This window comes from Rhincodon typus, chromosome 22 (genome assembly GCF_021869965.1).
Source record: "Rhincodon typus isolate 14 chromosome 22, sRhiTyp1.1, whole genome shotgun sequence".
NCBI classification, from domain to species: domain Eukaryota; kingdom Metazoa; phylum Chordata; class Chondrichthyes; order Orectolobiformes; family Rhincodontidae; genus Rhincodon; species Rhincodon typus.
Window position 1 is genome coordinate 6,553,995 of NC_063353.1, and position 26,666 is coordinate 6,580,660.

Sequence of the window (26,666 nt, forward strand, 5' to 3'; positions counted from 1 at the left end):
AGATGTGGAACACGCAAAATCATAATTTTAGAGACAGTTGAAAGGGCTGAGAGAAGTGGTATTGACGTTCCACAGACCTAGATGAAGTTTTAAACAACACTGCACTATAGACCACTGAATCAGGTCAGCGTTATAATACAGAGATGGGGTCTAGGCCCGAAACGTCAGCCTTCCTGCTCCTCTGATGCTGCTTGGCCTGCTGTGTTCATCCAGCTCTACACCTTGTTATCTCAGGGTTATAATACAATTGCTCTCTATTTCAGATTGATGATGCTGATGCTGTTGAAGACATTCACTCATTGTTGACAGATGCTCCCACACCAGCCGGTAAGCAAATAGAAAAGTATTAGCATAACAACTTAGTTAACGTTGCTTTTATAACAAAAGCTTTTCTTTATCATTTTCTATTTCTCTGCGATTTCATTTCCTAATAGTCTTTTGCAGTTGCTGAGAAAAGACATTTTTTCAAAATTTTTCATCTTGCACTCATCAGGACAACTGGCAAGATTCCTAGTGTAAAGGCAAAACAAATTTATACAATACAACAAATGTAGGAGAAGAACGTGCTGATTGGTTGACAAGTGTACTGTAGTTGGCGCATACTGTGCCATGGAGAACACACCAGTTAAATGATGTCTGACAGTTTACTGTCAAGCTTTCTTCTAATTTAAACCAAGAAGGTTGACACTGATTGGCCATAGCATTGCCCTGAGGATTGAAACACAGTGGCTGACACGTATTTTCTTAAGTATAAACAGTGTTTATGTTCTTTATGACTGCAAAGAACAAGGCCCTGTATATAAAATAAGTAGCTTCCATTAGTTTAGTTTGGGAGTATTGTTGACCTGGACCAGTTGGACCGAAGGGTCTGTTTCTATGCTGTATGACTACACATCTCTGACTTTGACTACAACAAGCTCAATCCTGACAGTTGTAAAATTTCTTGTCCATGTAAAAATTGGCCATGATTCCAGCACTAACATCAAACTAGCACTGCAATTCACTACTTTACTCATTTGTGTGATAAGCAGAATGGCTGAAGTAGCCTGGGCGTTTTTCAGGACCTCATGGCAGCCTTAGGCTTGTTTGTGAGTTTTTGCAATATATAGCAGGAAATATTCAAACTAGGATAGCTGCTATCTCACAGACAGGCTTTAATATGTTCTCTTTGAGCATCAGGTTTACAGGGGGAGCCAATGGTTTGGGTCCTTTTTCTGACGTTGCCAATAAGGCCAAATCTTGTAGCACGTGGAACTGTAGAGATAATGTATATTGACTAATAAAGATGGGCTACTGTGGTAGTCGGTTATAGAGAATTGAAGTGGATTAATCAACTCGCGCAGCAAGGAAAGGGAACTCATTTGACTACTCCATTTCAAAACTGAATTTGAGCACAAGATGGAGCTCATTAAGATATCCAAGAAAATTCTTGCATGCCGCTGCAGATTCAAATATAGCAACCATACCATCCACTTACCAGAAAAGAGCAATGGGTAGGAGTTTAGGTGTTAAGTGTGAGGTCATCCATTTTGGTAGGAATAACAGCAAAATGGACTACGTTTTAAATGGTAAAAAATTGCAGCACGCTGCTGTGCAGAGGGACTTGGGTATTCTTTTGCATGAATCGCTAAAAGTAGGATTGCAGGTGCAGCAGGTAATTAAAAAGGCAAATGGAATTTTGTTCGCCATTGCTAGAGGGATGAAGTTTAAAAACAAGGAGGCTATGCTGCAGCTGTATAGAGTCCTGGTGAGGCCACACCTGGAGTACTGTGTGCAGTTTTGGTCTCCTTACTTGAGAAGAGATATACTAGCACTGGAGGGGCTGCAGAAGAGATTCACTCGGTTGATTCCAGAGTTGAGAGGGTTGGATTATGAGGAGAGACTGAATAGACTGGGATTATACTCATTGGAATTCAGAAGAATGAGGGGAGATCTTATAGAAACGTATAAGATTATGAAGGGAATAGATAAGGTGGAGGCAGGGAGGTTGTTTCCGCTAGCAGGTGAAACTAGGACTAGAGGGCATCGCCTCAAAATAAAGGGAAGCAGATGTAGGACTGAGGTCAGGAGGAACTTCTTCACCCGAAGGGTTGTGAATCTGTGGAATTCCCTGCCCAGTGAAGCGGTTGAAGCTACCTCGCTGAATGTTTTTAGGGCAAGGCTAGATAAATTTTTGACCAGTAAAGGAATTAAGGGTTATGGTGAGTGGGTGGGTAAGTGAAGGTGAGTCTCAAAAAGATCAGCCATGATCTTATTAAATGGCAGGGCAGGCTCAAGGGGCCAGATGGCCTACTCCTGCTCCTAGTTCTTATGTTCTTACGTTAATTCCATTGAAGATTGGGTTCCATGAGAAACCTATGAAAATGTTTGTGAGGACTGGGCCTGTAGGGGTTCCAAAGCAGCACCGTTTCATTTGGGCATTCATAGTGTTGTTAAAATGTACTCGGCTGCACAAGATGGTTGGCTAATAGGTTCAATATATACTGATCCCCACAATGTATCTGGATCGCCATGCTATATTGTTGCTGTGCAGTGCCTCTATCAATCTGAATCCATTTGCTATCCAGTCAGTGTTCACTTTTTTCGTTCAGAATAGAATATTGTTCCCTGTTACAGGATGTGGAAGCATTGGAAAGGGTGCAGAGGAGATTTACCAGGATGTTGCCTGGTATGGAGGGAAGGTCTTATGAGGAAAGGCTGAGGGACTTGAGGCTGTTTTCATTAGAGAGAAGAAGGTTAAGAGGTGACTTAATAGAGACATACAAGATGATCAGAGGATTAGATAGGGTGGACAGTGAGAGCCTTTTTCCTCGGATGGTGATGGCTAGCACAAGGGGACATAGCTTTAAATTGAGGGGTGATAGATATAGGACAGATGTCAGAGGTAGGTTCTTTACTCAGAGAGTAGTAACGGCGTGGAATGCCCTGCCTGCAACAGTAGTTGGATAAACATATGGATGATAATGGAATAGTGTAGGTTAGATGGGCTTCAGATTGGTTTCACAGGTCAGCGCAACATCGAGGGCCGAAGGGCCTGTGCTGCGCTGTTACGTTCTATGTTACATTGGCATTCTTCTGAATGTCCTGATGGTTATAAGACAAAAACCTTGGACAAATGTATCCTTTACAAGCCATACTCAAGTTTTGTACAACAAACGATTTTTTTATACAAATGTGGACAGAAATTGAAGGTCCGCTGGATGTTCCACGTGTACGCATGAAAATTACCTGTCTTTGCTCAGCTGTGCCTTTTTAATTAGATTTGTACTTAGTATTCTTGACTTGTGTTTTATGTTTTGTTTATTTCATATTGACAGGCTTTTACAGTTGCAATACAGAAACTATGCCTGGGATCAACAATTGGACATCTGATTTACAGGTAAATCTGTAAAGCATTTGAAAAAGCTAAGAGTGGGTGAAATTAGAATGTGTTTCATCTTGTTCTGCTCATAACATGGGTACCAATGACTTCCTTCTGGGACAGTTGGCAGTGACAGGCCTGTTTTACAGACCACTGCTGTCTAGATGTGATGGCTGTTAGTAAGTTTCACACAGGCAATCATCATTTAATTTTAAGAGATTGCATCTGAAAATCCTGTGCAGCTTCAGCTCCATTAGTTTGCATTTGGAGGCTGAACGGTTGAGTAAAAAAAACATAGATTACCTGTCTCCGAGAAGGCAGCTTCCACTAGCAAACTGTGTATCTGCAACAAATTCTTAACTTGGCCAAAGTTTCTGTTTTATTGTCTGCATTTTCCTCCTTGTGCCATGTTCTCCATTCTGTTGATTGTGTCCTCGTTTGTACATTGAAAATGAGCTGCATTGAGACTGCAAGTTATGTAACATTCTAACACAAAACATAGTGACTCTGGTGCCTAATTTAGATGATTAATAGTAAATATTCGTTTTTTTAAAAACCATCCTTTACCCTTCCAGGCTATTTGAGGTAGACTGGGCATTTTTCAGGACCTCAAGTGGCAAGAAATAATCTGACCGGAGTGGCTATCATCTCACGGGGTAGCTTTGATACACCCTGTCAGGTTTACAGAGTGAGCAAATGGTTTGGGCCCTTTTCCTGAGGTTGTCAGTAAGGCTAATTTTATGGCATTTAGAATTCCAATGTGCCTGTTGACCAGTAAAGAGAGGCTACTGTGTTAGAAAGTAATAGAGAACCTGAGGGCAGATTGTTTGATGAGCACAAGAAGAAAAGGGAGTTCATCTGACTGCTCAGCTGAATCGAATGCAGGATGGATCCTATTAAGATATCTAAGAAAATTTGTGCATCCATCTGGGCATACAGGATAGGAGGAATATCTTAAATGTTGCTATGTGTAAACAAAAACAAAGTGAAGTTTTGGGACAACATGTTTTCTCTAAGATATTTTGATAATTCAGCTAGTTGTAAGTGCTATAAAAGGAAGAATCTGTTATCAATCCTTAAAACAAAATTCCAACTGTTCCTTCAAGGCTTTGCATATAGACCATTGCTTTGGTGTGAAAGGTGATTGTTCAAATGCAAAACTATGTTTGGCTAGTCAGCTGTCTACTGCTCTGTTAATGGAGGGTATTAGTTTGGTAAATAGAAGCAAACACAGCTAGCAAATTAACTTAGAACACCGTTTGTGTTTGTATGCAGTGAAAGTGGTGGATAACCTGCTCAATCCAGCTAAATGGTCAGCATACACCATGCAGTGAATGGAATTTTTTTTAAGAGTAAATTTTTTATTTTACAACACATCTGTGACAATTTTATTCCATGACTAGCTTCTGAAGTTAATCTGTAATTATAGTAATTTTACCTTTCCTATTTAAAACTTGTCCTAACTCTTCATAATTGAAATGCCCTCATCCCAGTTTCTTCAATCCCTCCTACTACTTCAACTTTCTGTAGTTTCTTAGATTCTGCCTGACTCTACATTCCTGAATAAGGAAAATAAATGTTTTTAAAGCAGTGAATACATTGTTATTCAACTCGACATTGAAATATTTTGAAGTTGTCGTGAACTGTTGGAAAGTACAATACAGCATATAAACAGAGATGTTACTAGTCTAGAAGAGGGTTCTCTTGTCATTTGAGGACATTTATTTAAATAATGTCTTATTGTTTGAAGTAAACAATGCTGTGCATTTGACACACGAAAGCTGCAAAAAATCATATAAAGTTTATAGCCAACTGGCATTTTGTTTCTGTGCCAGCTGACAATCAAGCCTCTGAGCGCCTAATCCCACCATCTGGCACTTGGACCATTTATCAGCAAACTGTGCAGTGCTGCAATTCTTGTAATATAAGAATATTTTCATAACCCTTACAACCCACGCATGCAATTCCGATATTTTGTGTTTTGTTTCATGCAGTCTTCTTATATTGTTCTTGTTGAAAGTGTGGCAGACTGTAGTAATTGTTAAATATTTTTGCATATTATTTTTTCTTTCAAGCATTCTTAAAGAATGAGTGCACCCCATTTTGGGAATGTATTTTCAAATACTAAAGTTTGAAGGCTCAGTGTTTATGAACTTGACATTCGTTAGAATGTTACTAGCCATACCTTGATCAATTAATATTTATGGCCTTTTTTCATAACTGAATGTACCTGTTACTATGACTAACTTGTTCTTTTCCCTCTCCTTTTGCTTCTTAGATGTTCACTTCAGTGAGAGTGTTCCGATTAAACAATGTTACTAGTCTCACATCGCACGGACTTAATAAAGCTTTTAGTGATCTTTGTGAAAATCTGCTGAAGGTAAGAGCCTGGAAATCGTGTAAGGAAAACTACATAATTGCAACTACTTTAAGATTGAAACACATTTTTCTCGAAAGGGGAGGCAAGAAACAAAAGCTATTTTGTTACTATATAGCCCTGTAAGTACCCCTTGCTTTCTCAGACTTCCTCCAGCTCTACAATTCTCCCTGGACCCTCTGTTCCCTTAATTCCAACCTCTTGTACAACCCCTTTCCCTATTATTGGTGGTCGTGGCTGCAGCCTACATTCTGAAATGCTCTTCTAAAATCTCTTTCACTCCCTTGTTCTCTCAAAAGACCTTCTTAAAATCTACATCTTTGTCCATGCTTTTAAAGCCAAAGGAAGGGATTTTAGATTTCCCCTCCAAGCCACACACTATCCTCTCTTGGAAATCTATTGCATTCCTTCTCTGTCACTGGGTTGAAATCTGGAATTCCCTCCCTAACGCATTGTGGATCTACCTACTGCACATGGGAAGGTAGCTCGTCATCACCTTCTTAAGAGCAAGTAGGGACAGAAAATAAATGTTTGCTAGCCAGCAGCGTTCACCATCCACAAGTGAATGAAAGAAATTAAGTTTATCCTGTTTCTACAGGGTGCAGTTGTGGCACAATAAACAATGGAGTGATGCTTTAAGGTATTAGGAGGTTTTACGTGTATATAATGCCATATTTATTTTCTAAAATTTTCCAGACCCTATATTTTAAGCTACGATCCATGGTACCTTGCTGTCTTTGTCACGTGAATTTCAATGTTGCACTACCAGAAGATGAGTTAATCCAGGTACATGTACAGTATACTGCCATTATTTATTACAGTGCTTAATGATTCAATGTATGTAATATAAATTGTAGTTTTCATTCACATTTGTTTGAATTTGTAGGTTGCCGTTACAGCTGTTGCAATAACATATGACAAGGACCAAGCCCAGTGCATTGCTAAGGCTTGTACAGACAGGACCCTCCTGAAAGGTGAGGTATTTCTTCGACATTGATTACTAAATAGCAGTTTAAAAATCCAGATTTATTGCTACATCTAGAAATGATCCAGAATCTCTTGACGACAGAGTATTGTTTCTCGGTGCACCATAAAATGGTTTGGATAGCTGATTCTTTCATTTAGAATTCGAATTAGATTTTATTGGCACATGTACTCAAGTACAGTGATACAAGAGTACGGTGAAAAGTGTACAAAGTCACCTTTCTCTAGCGCCATCTTCGGTACAAAAAAAACAGAATTAACAGAAACAGCCACCTTAGATACCAAACTAAAACAACCATTTTAGATACAAAAAAAATTGAAGAATAAAGCAAAAACAGAAATACGAGAAACAGAGCCATGAAGAAAGGGAAATGTCCGTATCTTAAAGTCTTATCTCCATAAGGTAAATGGGCCTCCATCTCTGAAGCCACAAGTCATTGCTAACTTGCTCCTCAATTGCAGTAGCTTTGTCCGATCCTGCCACCGCCAGCCCCGGAACTCACTCCACGCCTGATGCTGCCACTGCCTACCTCCTGAACCCGTGCATCAATCCCTGCCTGTTGCTGCTATTCGAATGCCTCTTCCAAGCTGCAGAATGTTTCAAAGAAAAAGAAAGAAGAGCAAATGTAAAAGAAGACAAAAAAAGAAAAACAGATGGAAGTAGATGAGCCCCGGACTCAGCAGCCGGAGCGCTGCACTGCTGTTCCGCTGCCTTGGAATCACGAGAAATTTAATGTCATCACATCAGCATTGAAATAGTATCCACATGCAAGCACCTGTGAAGCCAAAGTTCTCTTAAAACCTTGGGAAAGATTGTTAGGTTCATCAACTTCTGATTTTGTAGATGAATTTAGAAGTACAACCCTGCCTTTTAGCATTGAACAGTGCTTAAGAGATATCCAACCTGACATTGTACTACCAACAAAATTAGTTTCCATTTCCGAAACTTCTGGGTATTCAGACTGCAAAGTTTTGCATGTTACTGTATTATAAATTCACACGACTTGCTTAGTTTACCTAATTTTTTTCCACTTTCATTACAAACTATTTCAAAGACTCGGATTTTTTTCAGGAAGAAAAATCTCTGCCTTTTGTATGTCGTAACATTTTTCTAATGTATTGCTTCAGATACTTGTAACACTCACTCACATTGTGATATTCAGGATTATATTTCATTGTGTTCTGAGTGCAATGTAAAGTTTATTGCCTATAGATTAGGTTTATGCATTTATATAATGGAAGACACTAAGGAAATGTTCAAAGTATTTCCAAAGTGTACAGTGTTGGCCCTTAAATCTTTATTGAGATCACTGTTCTTTTTGATCTTGACATCAGTATACAAGGCATTATTTTGGTTTTTGCAGATGACATGAAATTTGGAATTACAGCAAATAATAAGGAGGATGATGACAGACTTAAGAGGACATAGACAGATACATGTCAGATGTGGTTTAACACAGAAACATGAAGTGATGCATTTTGGAAAAAGTCAATAAAGGCAATATGGTTCAGTTTTAGTAAGGGTGCAAGATCAAAGGCACCTGGGAAGTATGCCCACAAATCTTTAAAGACACCAGGGTGAATTGGGAAAGCTGTTAGAAAAGTATGTGGGATCCGAGGCTTTATAAATGGAGGAATAAGATATGAACGTGCTTGAGCCTCAACCTGGAATATTGTATCCAATTCTGGGCACCAGAAGCTCATTGGAGCCTGGGAGTGAGTCAAAAGGAGATCTGCAAGAATGCAAACTTCAGTTGTCTGGAGTGACTAAAGAAGCAGAGCCAGGAAGTTTAAGGGAAATTTTAATAGAGGACTTCAAGTTCATGGAAGATTTTGACAGAGTAAATAAAGAGCAATTTCTTCCATTGATAGAAGCAGTGACACCAAATACACAGAGCAGGGTATTTCGTAGTAAGACCAGAGACCAGATGAGAAACATTCATAAGTAAACAGTTTTTAATGATCTGGAATGTGCTGCTTGAATGGCTGTTGAATACAGTTTCAGATGTCAAGAAAAGAACTTGCTGTGCCACAGAGAAAATGTGTGGACGTGCGAGTAATTGGATAGGTCCTTTAATAAAGTTAGCATTGACATATGGACTGAATTTCCCCCTTCTGTGTTTTACTATCCAACAATTTTATTAACAAAATATTGTGGAAGTACTCTCAGCTAACAGTATCCCTCTTACAGGTTTACATTTCTTAATGATCTTTTCTGTATCAAATTTTTTTTTTCTGTTTCATCCCTGGCTTAAAGCTTCAACAGAGAATGAAGACCAACTCCAGTTTACTTTGGAACTCTGTATGGAATCGCAGTCTAGTCAGTCTGCTGTACACTTTTCCCCAAGTAAAGTTACAGGTAAGGCAGTATACTGGGCATAGGAGGTTTAATGCAAATTGAAGTGGAATCTTTTTAGTACCCACATGCATGTTAAAGGCATGTAATACCATTACAGAACAGCATTTCGCTTCAAAGTGATATTAGAAAATGTGCTTCGATGTGGTCAATTTCTACATTGGTGAAAGCCAGTTTAAGAGCCCGTTCGAGCCCCAGTCTTAATAAATATTTGTTCTCGAATCTTGCGCTGCAGGTCAGTGTGGAAGGTTGGAAAAGGTGAAGAAAGAGATTGTGTGTCTCAACAATTAAATACATAATGTTAAGTACATGTTGTTCAAGTGAATTGTAGTGGAATTGATATCACCCATGGGATGCCTGTAGACTATATGCAATTATTTGCATTAACACTGCATCTTTAATAGAGATCTCAAACTGCCTTGCTGAGGGCTCAAGCAGACAAGTGAGGACCCATAAGCGAAAGGGAGGAAGGATTAAAACCATGGACAAAGAGGTAATGATTAAGGACAGATTTACAAGCAAACAAGGGTGGAGAGATTTTGGAAGACCTTTTTAGAACTTTGGCTAGAGCCACCACTGCCAATAATGGGGAAAGAGAAGGAGACTGTTAAAGAGGTCAGAATTGAAGAAATAGAGTTCATGGAGAATTGTAGAACTAGAGAAAGCTATAGAAATAGTAAGGAGTATCTACAGGTCTAAATAGCAACAAAATAGTCATTTCTCTTGAGAAAAATGCCGGAAGTGTTTCAGTGTTAAAGAAGATGCACTGCTGCATGTTGTGGTTGATGTGGTTTTCCTCTGAGTATTTGCATAATGATAAATGCACATTGTTCTCCTGAACTGTTGTGGAATTGATATCTACTATAGGATTGTACTATCCCTGCCATCTCCTTAGAAGGCATATGTTTTGGTGTAAAGATGCATTTTATCTTGTCAATTATAGCTTTAGAAGATGCTTTCCAGTAAATGGGTGTGCAGCATTCACTCCAACTATTTTTCTAACATGACATCAAATTGAAATGTTAACTTTTTTTGAGCTGATTAAACATGAAGCCTTTACCAAAAATCTCAATACTTGATGCATATACATTTATAAAATATTAAGTAGTTCCATGTGAAACCTGGTGGCAAAAGCTAATTTGTCCATTCTGCATGTTGGAAAATAGTTGCCTATACGTTGACAGTCTGCTCACTGTAGAAATTACCAAGCCATCTGAAGTGAGTTAAGAATCCAAATCTTCATGATCTGATCCTCCACGTACAACCTTGAGAGAGCCTTAAATCTCACTGAAAATGTATGCACCATACCACTGTTTGTTCTTGTGAAGGAGTATTTGGATTAATATTCTTTGGGAAGTACTTTTGGTATGCAAAGGCAAGCAATAGGGATTACCAATAGGTGGCAGTCCAGTAATGTGGTTTGAAAATGTGAATGAATGAATGTATTTTGGAATAATTATAGTACTTAATTTTCTTTTCTCATTCACAGGACATGGGCATTACTGGATTGACAGGCATTTATTAGTATTAATTATCCTTGAAAAGATAGCAATGAGCTTGCTCCTAGAACCACTCCAGTCCATATGGTGTAGGTACATTCACATTGCTGTTAAGAAGGGAGTTCCAGGATTTTGACCTAAAAATGGTGAAAGAATAACAATATAATTCCACGTCAGGATGGGGTGCAGCTTGAAGGGGAACTTCCAGGTGGTGATGTATCTGCTGCCCCTCTCATTCTAGGTGGCTGAGTTCATTTGTTTCATATATGCTGTCAAATGAACCTTGGTGAGTTCTTGTAGATTCAGTACATTGCTGCCACTGTGCATCAGTGGTGGAGGAAGTGAATGTTGAAGTTAGTGGAAGAGTTGCCAGGTAACCAGGCTGCTTTGTCTTGGATGGTGTCGAGCTTGATGGTTGCCCACATCTAAGCAAGTGGGGAGTATTCCATCATGCTCCTGATTTCTACCTTGTAAATTGTGGACAAGTCTTGAGGAGTTAAGTAGATAAGTTACTCGCCAAAGAATTCCCAGCTTCAGACCTACTTTGTAACTCCAGGATGTACGTCATTGGTCCAGATCAATTTTGATCAATAGCAACCCCAGGATGTTGACAGTGAGGGATTCAGCTCTGGCAATCAAAGGATGATCATTACATTCTTGTTGGCAATTGTCGTTACTCACCACTTATCAGCCAAGCCTGAACGTTGCCCAGGTCTTGCTGCATTTGTGTATGGGCTGCTTCAGTATCTGAGCAGTCATGAATGGTGCTGAACATGTGCAATAATCAGGAAACATCTCCATTTCTGACGTTATTATGGAGTGGAGGCCAATAATAAAGCAGCTGAAAATGGTTGGATCAAGGTTACTCCCCTGAGGGACTATCCCGTGGCTGAGATGATTGACCTTAGACAATGATAACTATCTTACTTTGTGCCAGATTGACTCCAACCAGTAGTTTGGCTGTTTTTCAGTCAAATGCTGCCTTGATGTCGAGAACAGTCATTGACCTTCCCTTCTAGGGCTCAGCTCTTTTGTCTATATTTGGCGCAAAGCTGTAATGAGCGCTAAATGACTAGTGTTGTAACTGTACTGGAACAAATGGGTACAGCTCAATGAATCAAAATTAGTAATAGAATGAGATCCAAAGGAAGGGCATACAAATTGGTCAAAAGAGCAGCTGACCTGAGTATTGGGAGCTGTTTACTTTTTTGTATAGGAGAACAAAGGGATTGATGAAGATGAGGAAAATAGAATATGAGAGTAAGATTGAGAGGGACATGCCTGTAGAAGTTTTTACAATCAGATTGTATGTGAAGAGAAAAAGGTTACTTAAATGTAAATCCCTTACAGTCAGAAATGGGAAGTTTAAATGGAACATAGGTGGCAGAGCGTTTAAGTATATATTCTGGTTCCGTTTTCACAAAGGAGGACACAAGTGGACGCAGAATTCGGTGGTTCAAGAGGGCAGCTTCCCAACGCCACCTCGAGGGCAATTAGGGACAGGCCATAAATGGTGGCCACCCAGCAACACCCATTTCCCATGAGTGAATTAAAAAAAATGTAATGTCCCAAAAACATTGGGCAACACAGGATACAGTGAGAGGGAGGATTAGTTAAGAAATGGTATTGGGCAAATTGATGGTATTAAAGGCTGCTAAATCCTCAGGGTCCATTAATCCACATCCTACAATACTTAAAGAAGTGGCCTTAGAAAATGGCCTTAGAGTCGATGGTTTTCTTTCAAGATTTTACAGACTCTGGAGCACTTCCTGTGGATTGGAGGGTAGGTAGTATAACCCCACTATTTTAAAAAAGGAGGTAGAGAAAGCAGGGAATTATAGAACAGTCAACCTGTCATTGGTCGTGGGGAAAATGTTAGAGTCCATTATAAATGATTTAATAGCAGAGCACTTCGAAAACAGTGACAAGATTGGACAGAGTCGACATGGATTTATGAAGGGGAAGTCGTGCTTGACCAATTTACTAGAATTTTTCACGAATGTAACTAGTAGAATGATGAGGGAGAGCCAATGGATGTAGTTTACTTGGACTATGAGAAAGCCTTCGATAAGGTCCCACATAGCATCTAAAATTAAAGTGCATGGGATTGAGGGTAGTGTACTGACATGAATAGAGAACTGGTTGGCAGACAGGAAATGTACAACCTCTTCCATCGGGACAAGATACACAAGCTTGAACACACACACCTGCAGGTTCAGGAACAGCTTCTTCCCAACCATTATTAGACTGATGAATGGACTGTCTAAGTTCAAATAATGCTGATCTTACTAATGTTGATCTTGCCTAGTGCACACTCTGTGCAACATAACCTGTATGCCTCTGTCTAAGTTTTTTTTTTCACCCTGTGATCTGTATGTCTTTGCTTACAATGATCTGCCTGTACTGCTCATAAACAAAGCTTTTCGCAGTCCTTAGGCACACATGACAAAAAATAAATCAAATCAAATCAAATCAGTTTGAATAAACTGGTATTTTTCCAAGTAGCAAGCAGTGACTAGTGTACTGCAGGGATCAGTACTTGGTCCCCAGCTATTCACAATTTATAGTAATGATTTAGATGGTAGAATTAAATGTAATATCTCCAAATTTGGAGATCACCCAAAGCTGGGTGGGAAAGTAAATTGTGAGGAAGATGCAGAAATGCTTCTGTGTGATTTGAACAAATTGAGTAAGTAAGCAAATGCATGGCCGATGAATGTGAGGTTATCTACTTTGGCAGCAAAGACAGGTAGGCAGATTATCAGAATAACAACAAATTGGGAAAGGGGAGGTGCGACAAGACCTGGGTGTCCTTGTGCACCAGTTGCTGACAGCAAGCATGCAGGAGCAGCAGACAGTAAAGAAGATAAATTTTTTTTTTTGGCCTTTGTAATGAGAGGATTCGGGTACAGGAGTAGGGATGTCTTGCTGCAATTGTACAGTGCCTTGATGAGACTACACCTGCAATATCATGTGCATTTTTGGTCACTTTATCTGAGAAAGAATGTTGTGGCTGTGGAGAGAGTGTAGTGAGGGATGGCAGAACTAACTTATGAAGAGAGATTGGATTGGTTAGAACTATGTTCACTGGTCATTAGAAGAATGAGGGAGAAATCTTCTAGAAACCTATAAAATTCCAACAGGACTAAAAAGGATAAACACAGGAAGAAAGCTTCCAAGACTGACTGGGGAAACCAAAACCAGGCCTTCTAATTTAAGAATACAGGGTATGCTATTTAGGATGTAGATAAGAAATTTCTTCATTGGGAGAGTAGTGAGCCTGTGGAATTCTCTGCCACAGAAAGCAGTTGAAGCCAAAACATTGAATGTTTTCGAGAAGGAGTTTGATATAGTCAATAAGGCTAAAAGGTTCGAAGATACGGGGAGAAAGTGTGAACAAGGTACCGTGTTGGATGATCAGCCCGGGTCATATTGAATGGTGGAGCCGGTTCGAAAGATCAAATGGCCTACTCCTCGTATTTTCTATGTTTCGTCCTGGAGCACAAGTCTTCAATACTGTTTGTCAGATTATCACCTAGTCTCTTAACCTTTGTAGTATCCAGTGCATTCAGCCGTTTCTTAATATCATGTAGACTGACGCATTTATTGCCTTGACTTTTGTACTGATATGCTCAGTTCTGTTATTCTTTCCCTAAAGAATATTAATAAAACTGTTCGATTTTAGGTCAATCGTGAATGAGTCCTTAGTCGCCATTTAACCTGTTTTTAATTCTTAATTTATTATTTGAATTGAGATTTCACTATCTGCCATAGTGAGATCCAAACCCATGTCCCTAGAGCATTAGCTTTGATCTCTGGATTACTAGTCTAATGACATTACCACTATGCCACTGCCTCCTGTTCCTAGAAGACATTAGTACATGTGCCATCTATCACTAATATCTGCCTTTTGCTCCCTTTCTGTACCCTTAGTAACTGGATTGTGACTTGTGCATTGATAGGCTGATTTTAATCAAATGTTAACCAATCATTTTGAATCAGTGATTCAAGCTGTGTATCTATAAGTTATAAAAGCACTGCTGAGTAAGATGCAGTATTAAGTATGTAAATAAGGCCCTAATGTTTTCTGGTTTGAGATTGTATTATTTAAAATGCATATTAATTATAATTTAACTAGTTTGAGTACAATTTACTTCTTGATTGCATGTGTCTAATTGTTGAAGTCGTTCCCTGGAATCCTTTTCTTTCTCCTGTTTAATTCTTTGATCACATTGTAAAGTTCAGAACTGTAGGATTGTGATTTAAAATTAGAATATGACCTGCAGAGGTAATGGTGAATAATTCTGGATATGATGAACAAATCCCTTGGTATGCTATGGCCTTGCAGTGCTTTTGTATATTGATTTTCCAATATATATTCATTAAATCTTTCTCTCCGGTATATTACAGAAAGTGGCAACTTGCAGCAAGTCACTCCAGCAACACAAAGAGGTGAGCAAACCAGGTTGTTAATTCAATCAGGAAAAGGGCCTTCGTCCTCTTTTTCAGACCCTTAATGTGGTGATGTTTGGTTCATCAGAGGGCATTGCAGTAGGCAATAGACATCATCCATTTTTCTTTTTCTTTTCTGTGTGTTGTTTTTAGCTACCTCAGTTGATTACAGTTCCTTTGCAGACAGATGCAGCAGCTGGATAGAGTTCATTAAACAGAAAGCTCAGACCATAAGGCGTGGATCAATTAAAACAAGTAGGCGGAAGTTACAGTTTATCATGGTGATAATAATCTGAGACATGCCTATGATCCGCAGTGGTGAAGGATGGACTGTCCTACCCAACAATAGCATTGCAAATCAATGGCACACGCAATTTGAGTGTGAAAGCTGCACCTTTGTCCAGAGAATGTTTAACAGAAATTAGTTAACTTTCATTTGGACAGCTTAAACCTGGAGATGAACATGTCAAAATAGTGCATTCTGCTAAAGTAACATCTTTCACACTCTCTTGATCAATATTTCCCTTCAGCAAACAAAAGTTTCCCTTGATTTCTTTTTGTATCGTGGTACTGCCAATGCAGCCATCGCTATTAAAATGCTCCCTTGTGGGGAAAATTGAGCCTTTTGGAGGAATGCCACACTCTTTCTTTTTTTTTAAAAATCCCATTCTAGCTATTTATACCTTTTTATTTGCATGTTCTGCATGATCAGCCACTCTTTAATGTAGCCCATTGCCTGCTCCATTACTGAGCTTCAGGTGCTGAATATATCACTTTGCAGCTGCTCTGAAAAGGGGTGTCAAAGAGCACGTGAGCATCTAAACAAATTGATCTTTCACCACTAATTGCATTCTACTTTGTTCTCTGTCTCTTCCACCCATTGTAGTTGTTTCACTTGACAAAGCGAGCCCACTGACTGAAGCTCATACACGTCATCGCTCACCAGTATCATGCACAACCTCCACAGTCACTGTAGTGGAAATGACCCCTCTCTCCTTCATTCCTGGTGCAAAAATAACCAAATATCTCGGAATCATCAACATGTTCTTCATTCGGGAAACCACATCTCTGCGTGAGGTGAGCGGCAAATCTATGAAGATATCTGCTTTTGTCTCTGTGTAGTGTTGCATAATAGTCTGTGTTTTGCATTTGTACTGTGCAGTTCTCCATAAAATTGCTGCCAACATTGTTCCTTCACTCTTATTTCGTGGATGTGTGGTGGGTATGGTTTGCACATCAATAACAATAACTAAACACTGAATTAATTAATTAATTCAGAAAACAGCCCTTTGCAATGCCCTTGTTTTAATTTGATTTCAACTGTTACAGTAATATCAGAACATTATTAGGAAAGTTGCTTCTTTGTGAAGTGACAGATATCTCTATGTGCAACGGGTACTGTACCAATCCATTTACTTACATGGTGCTAGAATCCGGAGGACTGAAGTTGTAGGAGAGGTAGATTGGATGTAATGCATGGCAATTGAGTGAACTTGTTCACCGACCAAATGATTAGCTAATCTAAAAACTGATCGTCCAAACAGGCAATTAATGCCCTAGAAAACACTCACTCACTCCTTTATGCGAGGAAAGAAATATTTACAGACAGCTATGAATATTATTCTTACCTGATGGTAATTTAAGAAAAATAGTTGATTTTAATGTCACGTTATACTTGTCATGTAATGTAAATAAAAACATATTTCTGTTGGAAGATGATATCTTTGCCTTTCATCATCCAGAAATGCTGGGATCTGTGGAGCTATTTTTATAGTGTAAAGTGCTATAAGCTACTAAATGTGCATTTTTCTGTGCTAGGTATTGTCAAATACAGACAGTAGTATTCCTCATTGATTCACCTTTCAAATGCAAATATGGTATTGCTATCATCATCCATAAAGAGATGCAGTAATTTATCAAATGTATGCCAATGTCATGATAGACCCCTGTTCTGTTGCATTTGGCTCTTATTGTTGGAAGCAGTGTAGTTATTTTGTTTTTCATTGGCAACAGCTATCTGCTGTCATTCCAGCTGATGCTACTACTCGACAAGTCAGATCCTAGTATCAAACCAGGTTTGACAGATCATGTATTTAATTTTCTTTAACTGACTCCTTTCACTATCTTTGCCTTGAATTTGGGAGACAATTTGATGAGTCCCTTCCAAGTCTGGTGACAATGTTTGACAAATCTGAGAGCATAAACATTGTCAGTTCTAATAAGTTACAGATTTCTACACCTAACTTTTGATTGGTTTAAAAGTTTTACAAATTAAACCCTCCTGCTGAAGTACCTGCTCTCTAAACCCCTCTTTGGAGAGAGCTAAACTTGCTTTTGAGCTCTGATACTTTTTAAACTGAAAACAGAGCTAATGGTTTTAAATATTTGCCCTATCTGTTGTAAACCCTTCAGTATAAACATTTTTCCATTAAGTCCACAGGAGTTTATAGTCTGCTGCATTTTGACAAATGGATTTAGTTCACTATTCCAGAAAGACACTCTGACCTTGTCTTTTTTTTCAAAAAAGTTCTTCACAAAAAGATGTCCTTCACAACATTTCCTTTGTCTTTGACTTACTGATTCCAAGTTAAGCATCACCTTAGTTTTGAGTTTCTCATCCTTGCTGTCAAATCCCCCCATAGCCTTGCCTCTCCCTCTTTCAGTAACCTTCAGCCCACAATCCTTTAAGATATTTGTGCTATTGCAATTCTGGTCTCTTGAATATCCCCAATTGTGTTCTTTCCTTTATTGGTCACTAAACCGTTATTTTCCAAAACCCTAATTCTGGATCTCTCTCCTTCTTTAAGTTGATTTTTAAAACTGACCTCTTTTACCCTAATATCTTTTATTTGGTGCTTTATAATGCTTGGGTTTTTGTCATGTTAAAGAAGTTATATAAATACAAGTCGTGATTGTACATCCACTGAAGACAGCAATCAACGTCTCTAATGTCTCACTCAGCAGGATAATACCTCTGACAGTGCGGCACTCCTTCAGTACTCCGTTGAAGTGTCAACCTACATCTCTGTCTCAGTTATCTGGAGTAGAACCTGAACCACGTTGTCATGATTCCTTCAACAGTGCTTCTACCAAGTCGCAGCTGCTATCTAGGAACATGCAATTCAGCAATGGAGAAGCAGTCAGTTGTTTCAGCTGAAAGCATGTCAGTTGGACATGTGTAACATTTCAGGAAATTACCAAGAGAGAAAGTAAGGATCATAAAAGTAGTTGCACCAAACCTAGAAAAGGAGATTTGTTGCTTCAAGTTAAAAATACCAAAGATAAAACACACATTTGAAACCAATTGAGGCAAAATGAGTGCAGTTTAATTATTGTAACAACAGAAGAGGTTTTACCATTTAAAAGAATGAACATGTTTCAGAACGCAATTTTGAACTTTGTTAAATCCTGGAACCTGACTTCGAATCTTTCACTTTTATAAAAACTCCTTTAATAGGGAAGAAAGAGTGAGCAAGATAATTTTTATAGGTAGTGGGCAGTGAGTTACTGATCAGCTGTTATGTTAACAATAAGTAGATCGCAATTGAAAATAAAGACAGAAAATACTGATTTTGAATTTTGAAACTACTTTACATTTTTGCAGGAAGGCGGAGTTAGTGGATTTCTTCATGCATTCATTGCTGAAGTGTTTGCTATGGTGCGGGCCCATGTTGCTGCCTTAGGAGGGAATGCAGTTGTGTCTTATATCATGAAGCAGTGTGTGTTCATGGAAAATCCCAACAAAAATCAGGTCTGTATTCAAGTTTTAAAAATTTCTCTTCTGTTTTATAGAAATATTAAGGTTATCTTTTTAATACCTTGTGAAATGCATTAAACTACACCATGTTTGAAGTAAACATTGTTCAGATTAAACAAATATTGTTTAGTTCAGCCCCCACACCCCACAGTTTCCCCACAGATCGATTCTTCAACCTCTTCTGTAGAGGAATTTGCTGAAGCGACAAAGATATCCAGCAAATGTCCTTGGAAATCCTTGCATGCTTAATAACATTTCTGTTCAACTCTGGACTTTAAATGCCTCACTATAATTTATCTTAAAAGGTATTTAACCCAGTTCCATTTTTAACTTTGTGCTAGACAATTTTAGAATGAGGACCAGTAATGATCACCAAACATGGTCTACCTCTTGCTTGAATAGCAATAATGGCCAAACAGCTTTTAAAAAAACAGGAATTGATGTTAAATGATTTTACTAAATTAGAGACTCTGCAATCGACCAGTTGAGTGGCCTACCAAGTTTGCCACAACTAGTTTGTGTACAGCTTTTAGTGTAATGAAACTAACTGAGGTGTTTCAGAGGAGCATTAAAAAATAAAGTATGACACCAAATTGCATAAGGAGATATTATGCCAGATCGCCAAAGGTTTTCTTGAAACTTCGGTTTTAAATAGAGTCTTAAAAGATGAAAGTGAGGTAGATAATGGCAGACATGCAGGGGTGGCCATTTTCAGAGTTTGGGTTTAAGCGACTGAAGCACGGCTACTAATGGCAGTGTGATTAAAATTAGTGATGCACGAGGTAAAATCTGGAGGAGCTTATATATTTCTGAAAGTTATGGAGCTGGAGGAGCTTTTTTTCAATCATGCGAAATGGGTCTCACTGGCTAGGGTAGCATTTATTTCCCATCCCTAGTTGCCCTTGACACGGTGATGGGGAGATGCCTTCTTCAACTGCTGCAGTTCATGTGGTGTAGGTAAACCTGTGCCCTTAGGGAGGCAGTTTCCAGAAATTTGATCCAGTGGTACCAAACAAACAGCGACATGTCCTCAAGTCAGGATGGCTTGGAGGGAAACTTGCAGGTAGCTATATTCCCATGTATCAGCTGCTCTTGTTCTTCTAGATTGTGGTGATTGTGAGTTTGGGCAGTGCTGTCTAAATAGCTTTGGTAAATTTGTGCAGTACATCTTGTAGCTGGTACACACAGCTGCTACTAAGCATCAGTGGTGGAGGGAACGGATGTTTGTGAAGGTAGTGCTAATCAAGTGGGCTGCTTTATGCTGGGAGGTATCTAGCTTCTTGAGTGTTTTTGAAGCTGTACTCATCCAGGCAAGTGGGGAATGTTCCATTCCTGACTTGTGCCTTTTCAACAATGGGCAGGCTTTGGGGAGTCAGGAGGTGAGTTGCTTGCTGGCAGATTCTTAACCTCTGGCCTGCTATTGCAGCTGCAATGTTTGTAGGGCTTGTCCAGTTCAGTTTCTGGTCAATGGTAAGATGTTGATAGTGGAGTTGCAGCAGTGGTAATGTCATTAAAAATCATGGGGCAATGGTTAGAATTTTTCCTGGTGGATATGGTCACTGCCTGACATTTGTATGGCACAGTGTTATTTGTAAGGCCAAAGCTGTATATTGTCCAGGTCTAACTGAATTTGGACATTGACTTCTTCAGTAACTGAGAAGTTGAGAATGGTTGTGAAGATTGTGCAATCATCAATGGGTATCCTCACATCTGACGTTGTGCTGGAGAGAATATCATTCATGAGGCAGTTGAAGATGGTTGGGCCTAGGACACCACCCTGAGGCACTACTGCAAAGGATTTCTGGAGCTGAAATGACTTACCTCCAACTGCCATAATTTTGTTCCTTTATACTAGGTATGGCGCCAACCAACACAGAGTAACAGAGGGGCAACAACATGGAGTGATTTGTAACTTAGGGTGAGAGTTTTAACATCAAGGTGTTGCTTGATCAAGAGTGGATCATTGTGGTTCAGCAAGCCACATGGATAGAGGAATGGGCTTTAATACGAGTCAAGAAATTGACAGAAGAAATTTGGATTGCCTCAAATTTAAGTACAGAAGACACTAGGTGGAAGTGCATTTTAATAATCAAGTCTCGAGGCAAGAAGGCATAGGTGAGGTCTTTAGCAAGAGCTAAGCTAAGACTGTGTGAACTGAAGTGATGTTGAGGGATAGAAGTCAGCAATCCTATTTTCATAGTCATCGAGGTCTGCAGCATAGGAAAAGGCTCTTCAGCCCATCAATTCTGTGCCAATCAAACAAGCACCTACTATTCTAATCCTATTTTCCAGCACTTGGCCCATAGCCTTGTACGCCTTGGCATCGTAAATATTTCTTAAATGTTATGACTCGGCCTCTGCCACCACAAGCAGTAAATTCCAGATTCCCACCCTCTGGGTGAAAAAATATTTTCATACTGTAAATCTATGCCCACTGGTCATTGATCCCTTCAACACAGGGCAAAAATCCTTTCCTGTCTACCATTATTAATTCCCTGGTCTCATTATATGGGACCAACATTTACTTTAACCCTTTTTTATTGTTCTGTCATTATTGATAACAACTCTTTTACTATATATTTTTATATTTCTCTGCAACTTTCTCTCAAAATCTAATTTTTTCCCCAATTTATTTAAATGTTTTTGCCTGTCTGGGTATGTTTGAATAATCCATCCAATCTCCTAACCTGCCACCTATCATTGCACAATTTGTTTTAGTTCGATATTAGCTGTTAACCTTTCTACTTCACCACTAATGGTGGATCCATCACTTGATAGTTCTTCTTATACATCAGAGTATATCTATTCTGTATATTCAGAAATATCCCGGTAAAAGTCTGCTGCTGCAGTTTCTATTGACCGATCCTTTGAGCTAATTTGCCAATTCACTGCAGCCTGCTCAGCTTTCGTGGCCTCATAATTGCCATCATTTAAGTTCGGAAAAACAGCCTTGCTTCTGCTTGTCTCTGGCCTTTCCACTCTCGGGTCATCTGTTTTGTTTTAACTATTCCATGCATTCAGGTACAGAGCCTTTAGTTTTATCTTTTTGCTTTCTTTGCAAATTCTAATCATTTATTTATTGGTTGATTCTTGGATTCATACTCTCTATCCCTTTCTCTTATAGTCTGTTTACCATTTCCAGTATTATTACCTTTTCCTTTGGCCTTGGCTGTACTCTATATTTACCACATTTTCCCAAATTTGATCCCTGACCTTCACTATTAGTTTAAACCACTACTAAAGCTAGCTTTATATTCCACATTTTTCAATCGCATTTAAGTCTCATTTAAATTCCATCAGCAGCCGTAGTGGGATTTGAACTTGTGACCCCAGAGCCCTAAAATAACACAAAGTGCTGAAGAAACTCAGCACATCTTGCACCATCTGTGATGAAAGAAACAGAGTTAACGTTTCAAGTCTGATCTGACTCTTCCTCTGAAGAAGTCAGACTGGACTCAAAACATTAATTGTGCTTCTCTCTCCATAGTTGCTGCCGGGCCAGCTGAGCAACGTTCCCTCGCACACGGTGTTCCAGTTCAGGGCATCCAAGATTGCACAACTGAAAAGAAAAGTAGAGGGAATACTGCTGCTGAGTTTCTCCAGCGTTCCATATTTGTTTCAAATTTCCAGCATCTTCAGAATTTGCTTTTATCCCCAGAGCCTTTGTGTAGGCTATTAGTCCATTGACATTACTAATTCATCACTATCTCTGTTGTTGTAGATGGAATGATTTATGACAGTATATGGTATGCTATTATGCAGCATTTCACTGTAATTTATCAACAGGAACAAACTGCACTTGTATAATAACTCTATTGTAGGAACACATTCCCAGGAACATTGTCCAACAAACGTTGGTACTGATATTAGGAAAGGTGACCAACTATAAGAGGTTCACCTCCTTAAATTGAAAGGTAGAATAACATATTATCTAAATGGTTTAAAATTTGCAACTGTAGGGAAGCAGAGAGATTTCAGATTCCAAATACAGAAATTGTTCAAAGGTAGTGGATAAAGATAATGGAAAATAGAAGAGGGTTTAAATTATGTTACGGTTGTACATATCCCTGGTTCGACACCGTCTGGAATATATAGCATTCCAAACCAAACACTGCACATCAGGAAGAATATGTTACTCTTGGAAGGAGTTCAGCACAGGTTCATCAGAGTGATATAAGGGCTAAAGCAGTTAATTTATGAGGGTAGATTGCCTGGACTATGATTGTGTTCCCTGGAATTTCGAAGATTGAAGGTTGATTTTAAGCTGGTTGAAGGATTCAGTAGTTTCTGTTTGCCCGATATCCTCTGGTGTGAGAGTCCAGAACAAATAACTATCGTCTTAAAATTAGGACTACTCCATTCACACAAGATGTAGAGGACATTGAGAACTCCTGTCACCCAAATATCTGTTGAGGTTGGATATTCAGTTTAACACTGAAGATCTGAAATTGGTAGATTTTTGTTAGGCAAGGGTATTAAGGGTTACTCGAGACGAGTAGATGGACTTAAAATGCAGATTAACCATGATCTGTTTGAATTCAGGAACATACTGAAGTGGCTACAAGGTCTTATGTTCTAATGCCCAAAGAGGTAGGTTTTAAGGAGCATAAAGGAAGAGAGATTGAGGTTTAAGTTGAAAATTTCAATGATGACAAAATACGGAACTCCTATAGAAATACAGACCAAAATAAAGATTCTCCAGGACAAGATCTATTACACGTTCAGAAGCAAATGGACTTATTAGTGATAAACAGCATGGTTTTGTGCGGGGGAGGTTGTACCTTACTAAGAATTATCAAGTTTTTTGAGGAGATGATCAAGATGATTGATGAGGGAAAGTGGTTGATGTTCGCCTACAGTTCTGGTCACCACACTACCAGAAGAATGTGGTTACTTTGGAGAGGGTACAGAAAAGATTTACCAGGGTGTTGCCTGGTATGGGGGTGTTTAGTTATGAAAACAGGTGGGATAGACTGGGTTTGTTTTCACTGGAACGTAGGAGGTTGAGGGATGACCTGATAGAAGTTTATAAGATTGTGAAAGGCATGGATAGAGTGAACGGTAATGAGGCTTTTTCCCAGGATGGAGGTATCAATTATTAGGGCTCACAGGTTCAAGGTACGATGGGGGGAAGTTTAAATGAGATGAGAGAGGCAAGTTTTTCACACAAAGGGTGGTGGGTGCCTGGCACGCACTGCCAGAGGAGAGGGTGGAAGCAGACGCAAGAGCAACATTCAAGAAGCACCTGGACGAATACATGAATAGGAAGGGAATAGAGGGATACGGATCCTGTAAGTGAAGGCAGTTTTAGTATGGAAGGGCAAAATGTGTCGGAGCAGGCTTAGAGGGCCCACGGCCTTTTCCTGTTCTTCCTTTGTTCTTTGAACTGCTCCTTTTAGTGATCTTGTGATATCAGTCATTAACTTTTACATTAAGCTTTTTTTCAAAGAAACTATTAATTTTGAAGTTGTGTTATATGTTAGAGTTGATTTGTTGATTGTGCTGCATGAATATTTCATCTTTTGCTCATAATAGTTACATACTTTGTCTCTTTCTGTAGGCACAGTGCCTTATCAATGTAAGTGGTGATGCCGTGAACTTCTTTAAAGATGCTGATGTGGAGTCAGCATCTTCTCAGCCTCAAACAAGTGGCCTACAGATAGGGAATGGCAGCGGAGACGTCGTCACATGAAATTGGTACAGATTAATTCCTGCTGTCGCTGCCTGGGTTTCTGGAACAGATAGAAGACCATTTATCTACATTTCCAACCTCATTGGTCATTATTCTCTGTATGGATATCTGTGTTTAACTGCCTTACTGTGTTACACAGTATGTGATGACCTGTATTATCCTAGATCTGTAGACTCGATAGTCCTGGGTAAATAGTGGTCATCTTGTCTCATAATCTATTACCCAGGAGTTTAATTTTATTGACCTTGTATCATCTGGATCTTCAGATGAGAAGCGAATGTTTGCTCTAAATGTGGAGATTATATAGAAAATACTGTTAAGAATTGGCAACGTTTCTATTGTAGAAGACTTTTCAGTAAGTTTGTGAGTTAATACTTAGCACCAAGACCAAATGGAAGGGTATTAAATGGTACTGAACTGTATTTTAAGCCAATGCTGTACCTGTAAAACTGGATGTTTATCTGTTAATCCTGCTCTTTGTAATGACAAATGCAGCCTTCAATGAAAGCTTGAAGTGCCATTATCAAAATGTTATATCAGCATAGAACTTCAGTGCCAGTCTGAGAGATAAATGGTGAAACTCTATGTACATCTTTCTTTGATGTTCTAATGTAATAAGCTGCAAAAATGTAAGCTTTCTTTTAATAAGAAAATATACAGGCTAGCTGGATTCACAAAGATTGTTAAAATTAGAAAATGTTGAAAGGTTTAGGAACACACTACCTAATCAAATTTGAAGTTACCACACCCAGCAAATGGCACTGTATATTTCTGCATATCCAAAAATGGTATTTTTGTAATTGACAGGATGGAGCTTTAGGAGGATGAAAGCTTTTAAAAAGCTTCTCGATCTGTGACTTGTAATATTGCAGAACCAGAATGATACAGGAGACATTCGATTGTGGGATTTTTTTTTTTTTTTGGAAATTCAATGCATAATTGAAGACTTGAATGTACAGAACACTTAATTTGTAAAGGTTTCAACAATTCACTTGCTTTGCACACTTCAGTGCATGAAAATAAAATTCTGTGCTGTAGTTTTGCGGATTGTACCAAGGATACAATAGCATGAAAGAAAATCGTTCCCTTAATTCCTCTGGGAAATAAGTATTTTATGAATATTTATAAATTGCTTTTTTTGAAACCAATGCAAGTGGTCCAGTTTGTATTTTCAAACTGAAACTGAATGGGTACTGTGCTGGTAGGTACGTTGATCACTGATGCTTACGAAAGAATATCCAATGTACAGAACTTCTAAATACTATTCACTCTACTGCAGTGAGCTGAACGTGAAATGGAGTCATTTCCTGCCTATATGATTTTTAAAACCAAGTCAGGTTTCAAAACATTTTAATGTGTGAATATAATGCAAACTGATCATTCAGAGATTCGGCTTTTTAAATAAACTGCTGGGTCATAACCACCTGTTAGACATTTTACCATTTTTTTAATGGACCAGAGTTGTGTGTGAACAGTGCGGCGATGAGCAGGCATTGACCAAAAGCGGAGAATGTTTGTTGATTAGAGTGAAAAATAAGCTATTGATAAGATGCAGTACATCTGCATGGATTTCTCTAGATCTCTCAATGTAGGCATCTGTTGAAATTTAATGTTCACCTTTAGCACTGTTAAATTAGGATGGAAGAAGCAGATTGACGCCAGTGACACAGTACCAGTCAAGTTAACCAATTTGTTTGGGATGATGTCAGGTTTTACTGGCTGCTGTCACTTAAATCCAGGCCAGCAAGATTCCTCCGGCCTGCTCCACAGTGTGGGGCAGGCTCATGTTGTTGTGCACCAGGCCGGTGTGACTGTATCTGGGGCTGGGTGCGGTGTGGGGCAGGGCCGTGTCACCGTGCGCCAGGGCTGGGTGGGGGAGCGGTGTCACCGTGTGCTGGGGCTGGGGGTGGGGGGGGGTGTCTGGTGCGGTGTCACCGTGCGCCGGGGCTGGGGGCAGTGTCACTGTGGCACATCGCATGTTCACTGAAGTGAGAGAGAAAAGTAAATGATACTATCATGCCACAGAAAGGCAGTGATTATTGGATGATGCGTATTGTAGCTTGGTTTCTTTTTCTCAAAGTTAAGGAGTTAGCCTAAAGAGCAGATGAGTTATAACTGAAGTTTTTTTTTAATTCACTTCCTTGAATTTAAGTAATAACAAAGAAGATGAGAGGCACCCTTTTACACA

The 26,666-nt window shown here is 39.1% G+C and overlaps 1 protein-coding gene across 10 annotated transcripts in view; it reads left to right on the forward strand.

The window, feature by feature from the left end:
* The window catches only part of c2cd5 (C2 calcium dependent domain containing 5), a 107,358-nt gene extending 81,457 nt beyond the window's left edge, over positions 1-25,901 (forward strand). For 8 of the 10 annotated variants that reach the window (XM_048610146.1, XM_048610150.1, XM_048610147.1 and 5 more), the window contains 10 exons: positions 264-327; positions 3,318-3,379; positions 5,640-5,741; positions 6,435-6,524; positions 6,625-6,712; positions 8,980-9,081; positions 14,988-15,029; positions 15,916-16,106; positions 18,634-18,780; positions 24,347-25,901. In XM_048610146.1, the coding sequence (XP_048466103.1) occupies positions 264-327; positions 3,318-3,379; positions 5,640-5,741; positions 6,435-6,524; positions 6,625-6,712; positions 8,980-9,081; positions 14,988-15,029; positions 15,916-16,106; positions 18,634-18,780; positions 24,347-24,478 (1,020 nt within the window). In that variant the 3' untranslated portion in view covers positions 24,479-25,901. Of the gene's footprint in view, positions 1-263; positions 328-3,317; positions 3,380-5,639; positions 5,742-6,434; positions 6,525-6,624; positions 6,713-8,979; positions 9,083-14,979; positions 15,030-15,182; positions 15,285-15,915; positions 16,107-17,993; positions 18,611-18,633; positions 18,781-24,346 lie in introns of those variants that run through there. The other 2 variants (XM_048610155.1, XM_048610152.1) reach the window with 2 other exon arrangements.
* The last annotated feature ends 765 nt before the right edge of the window (positions 25,902-26,666 follow it).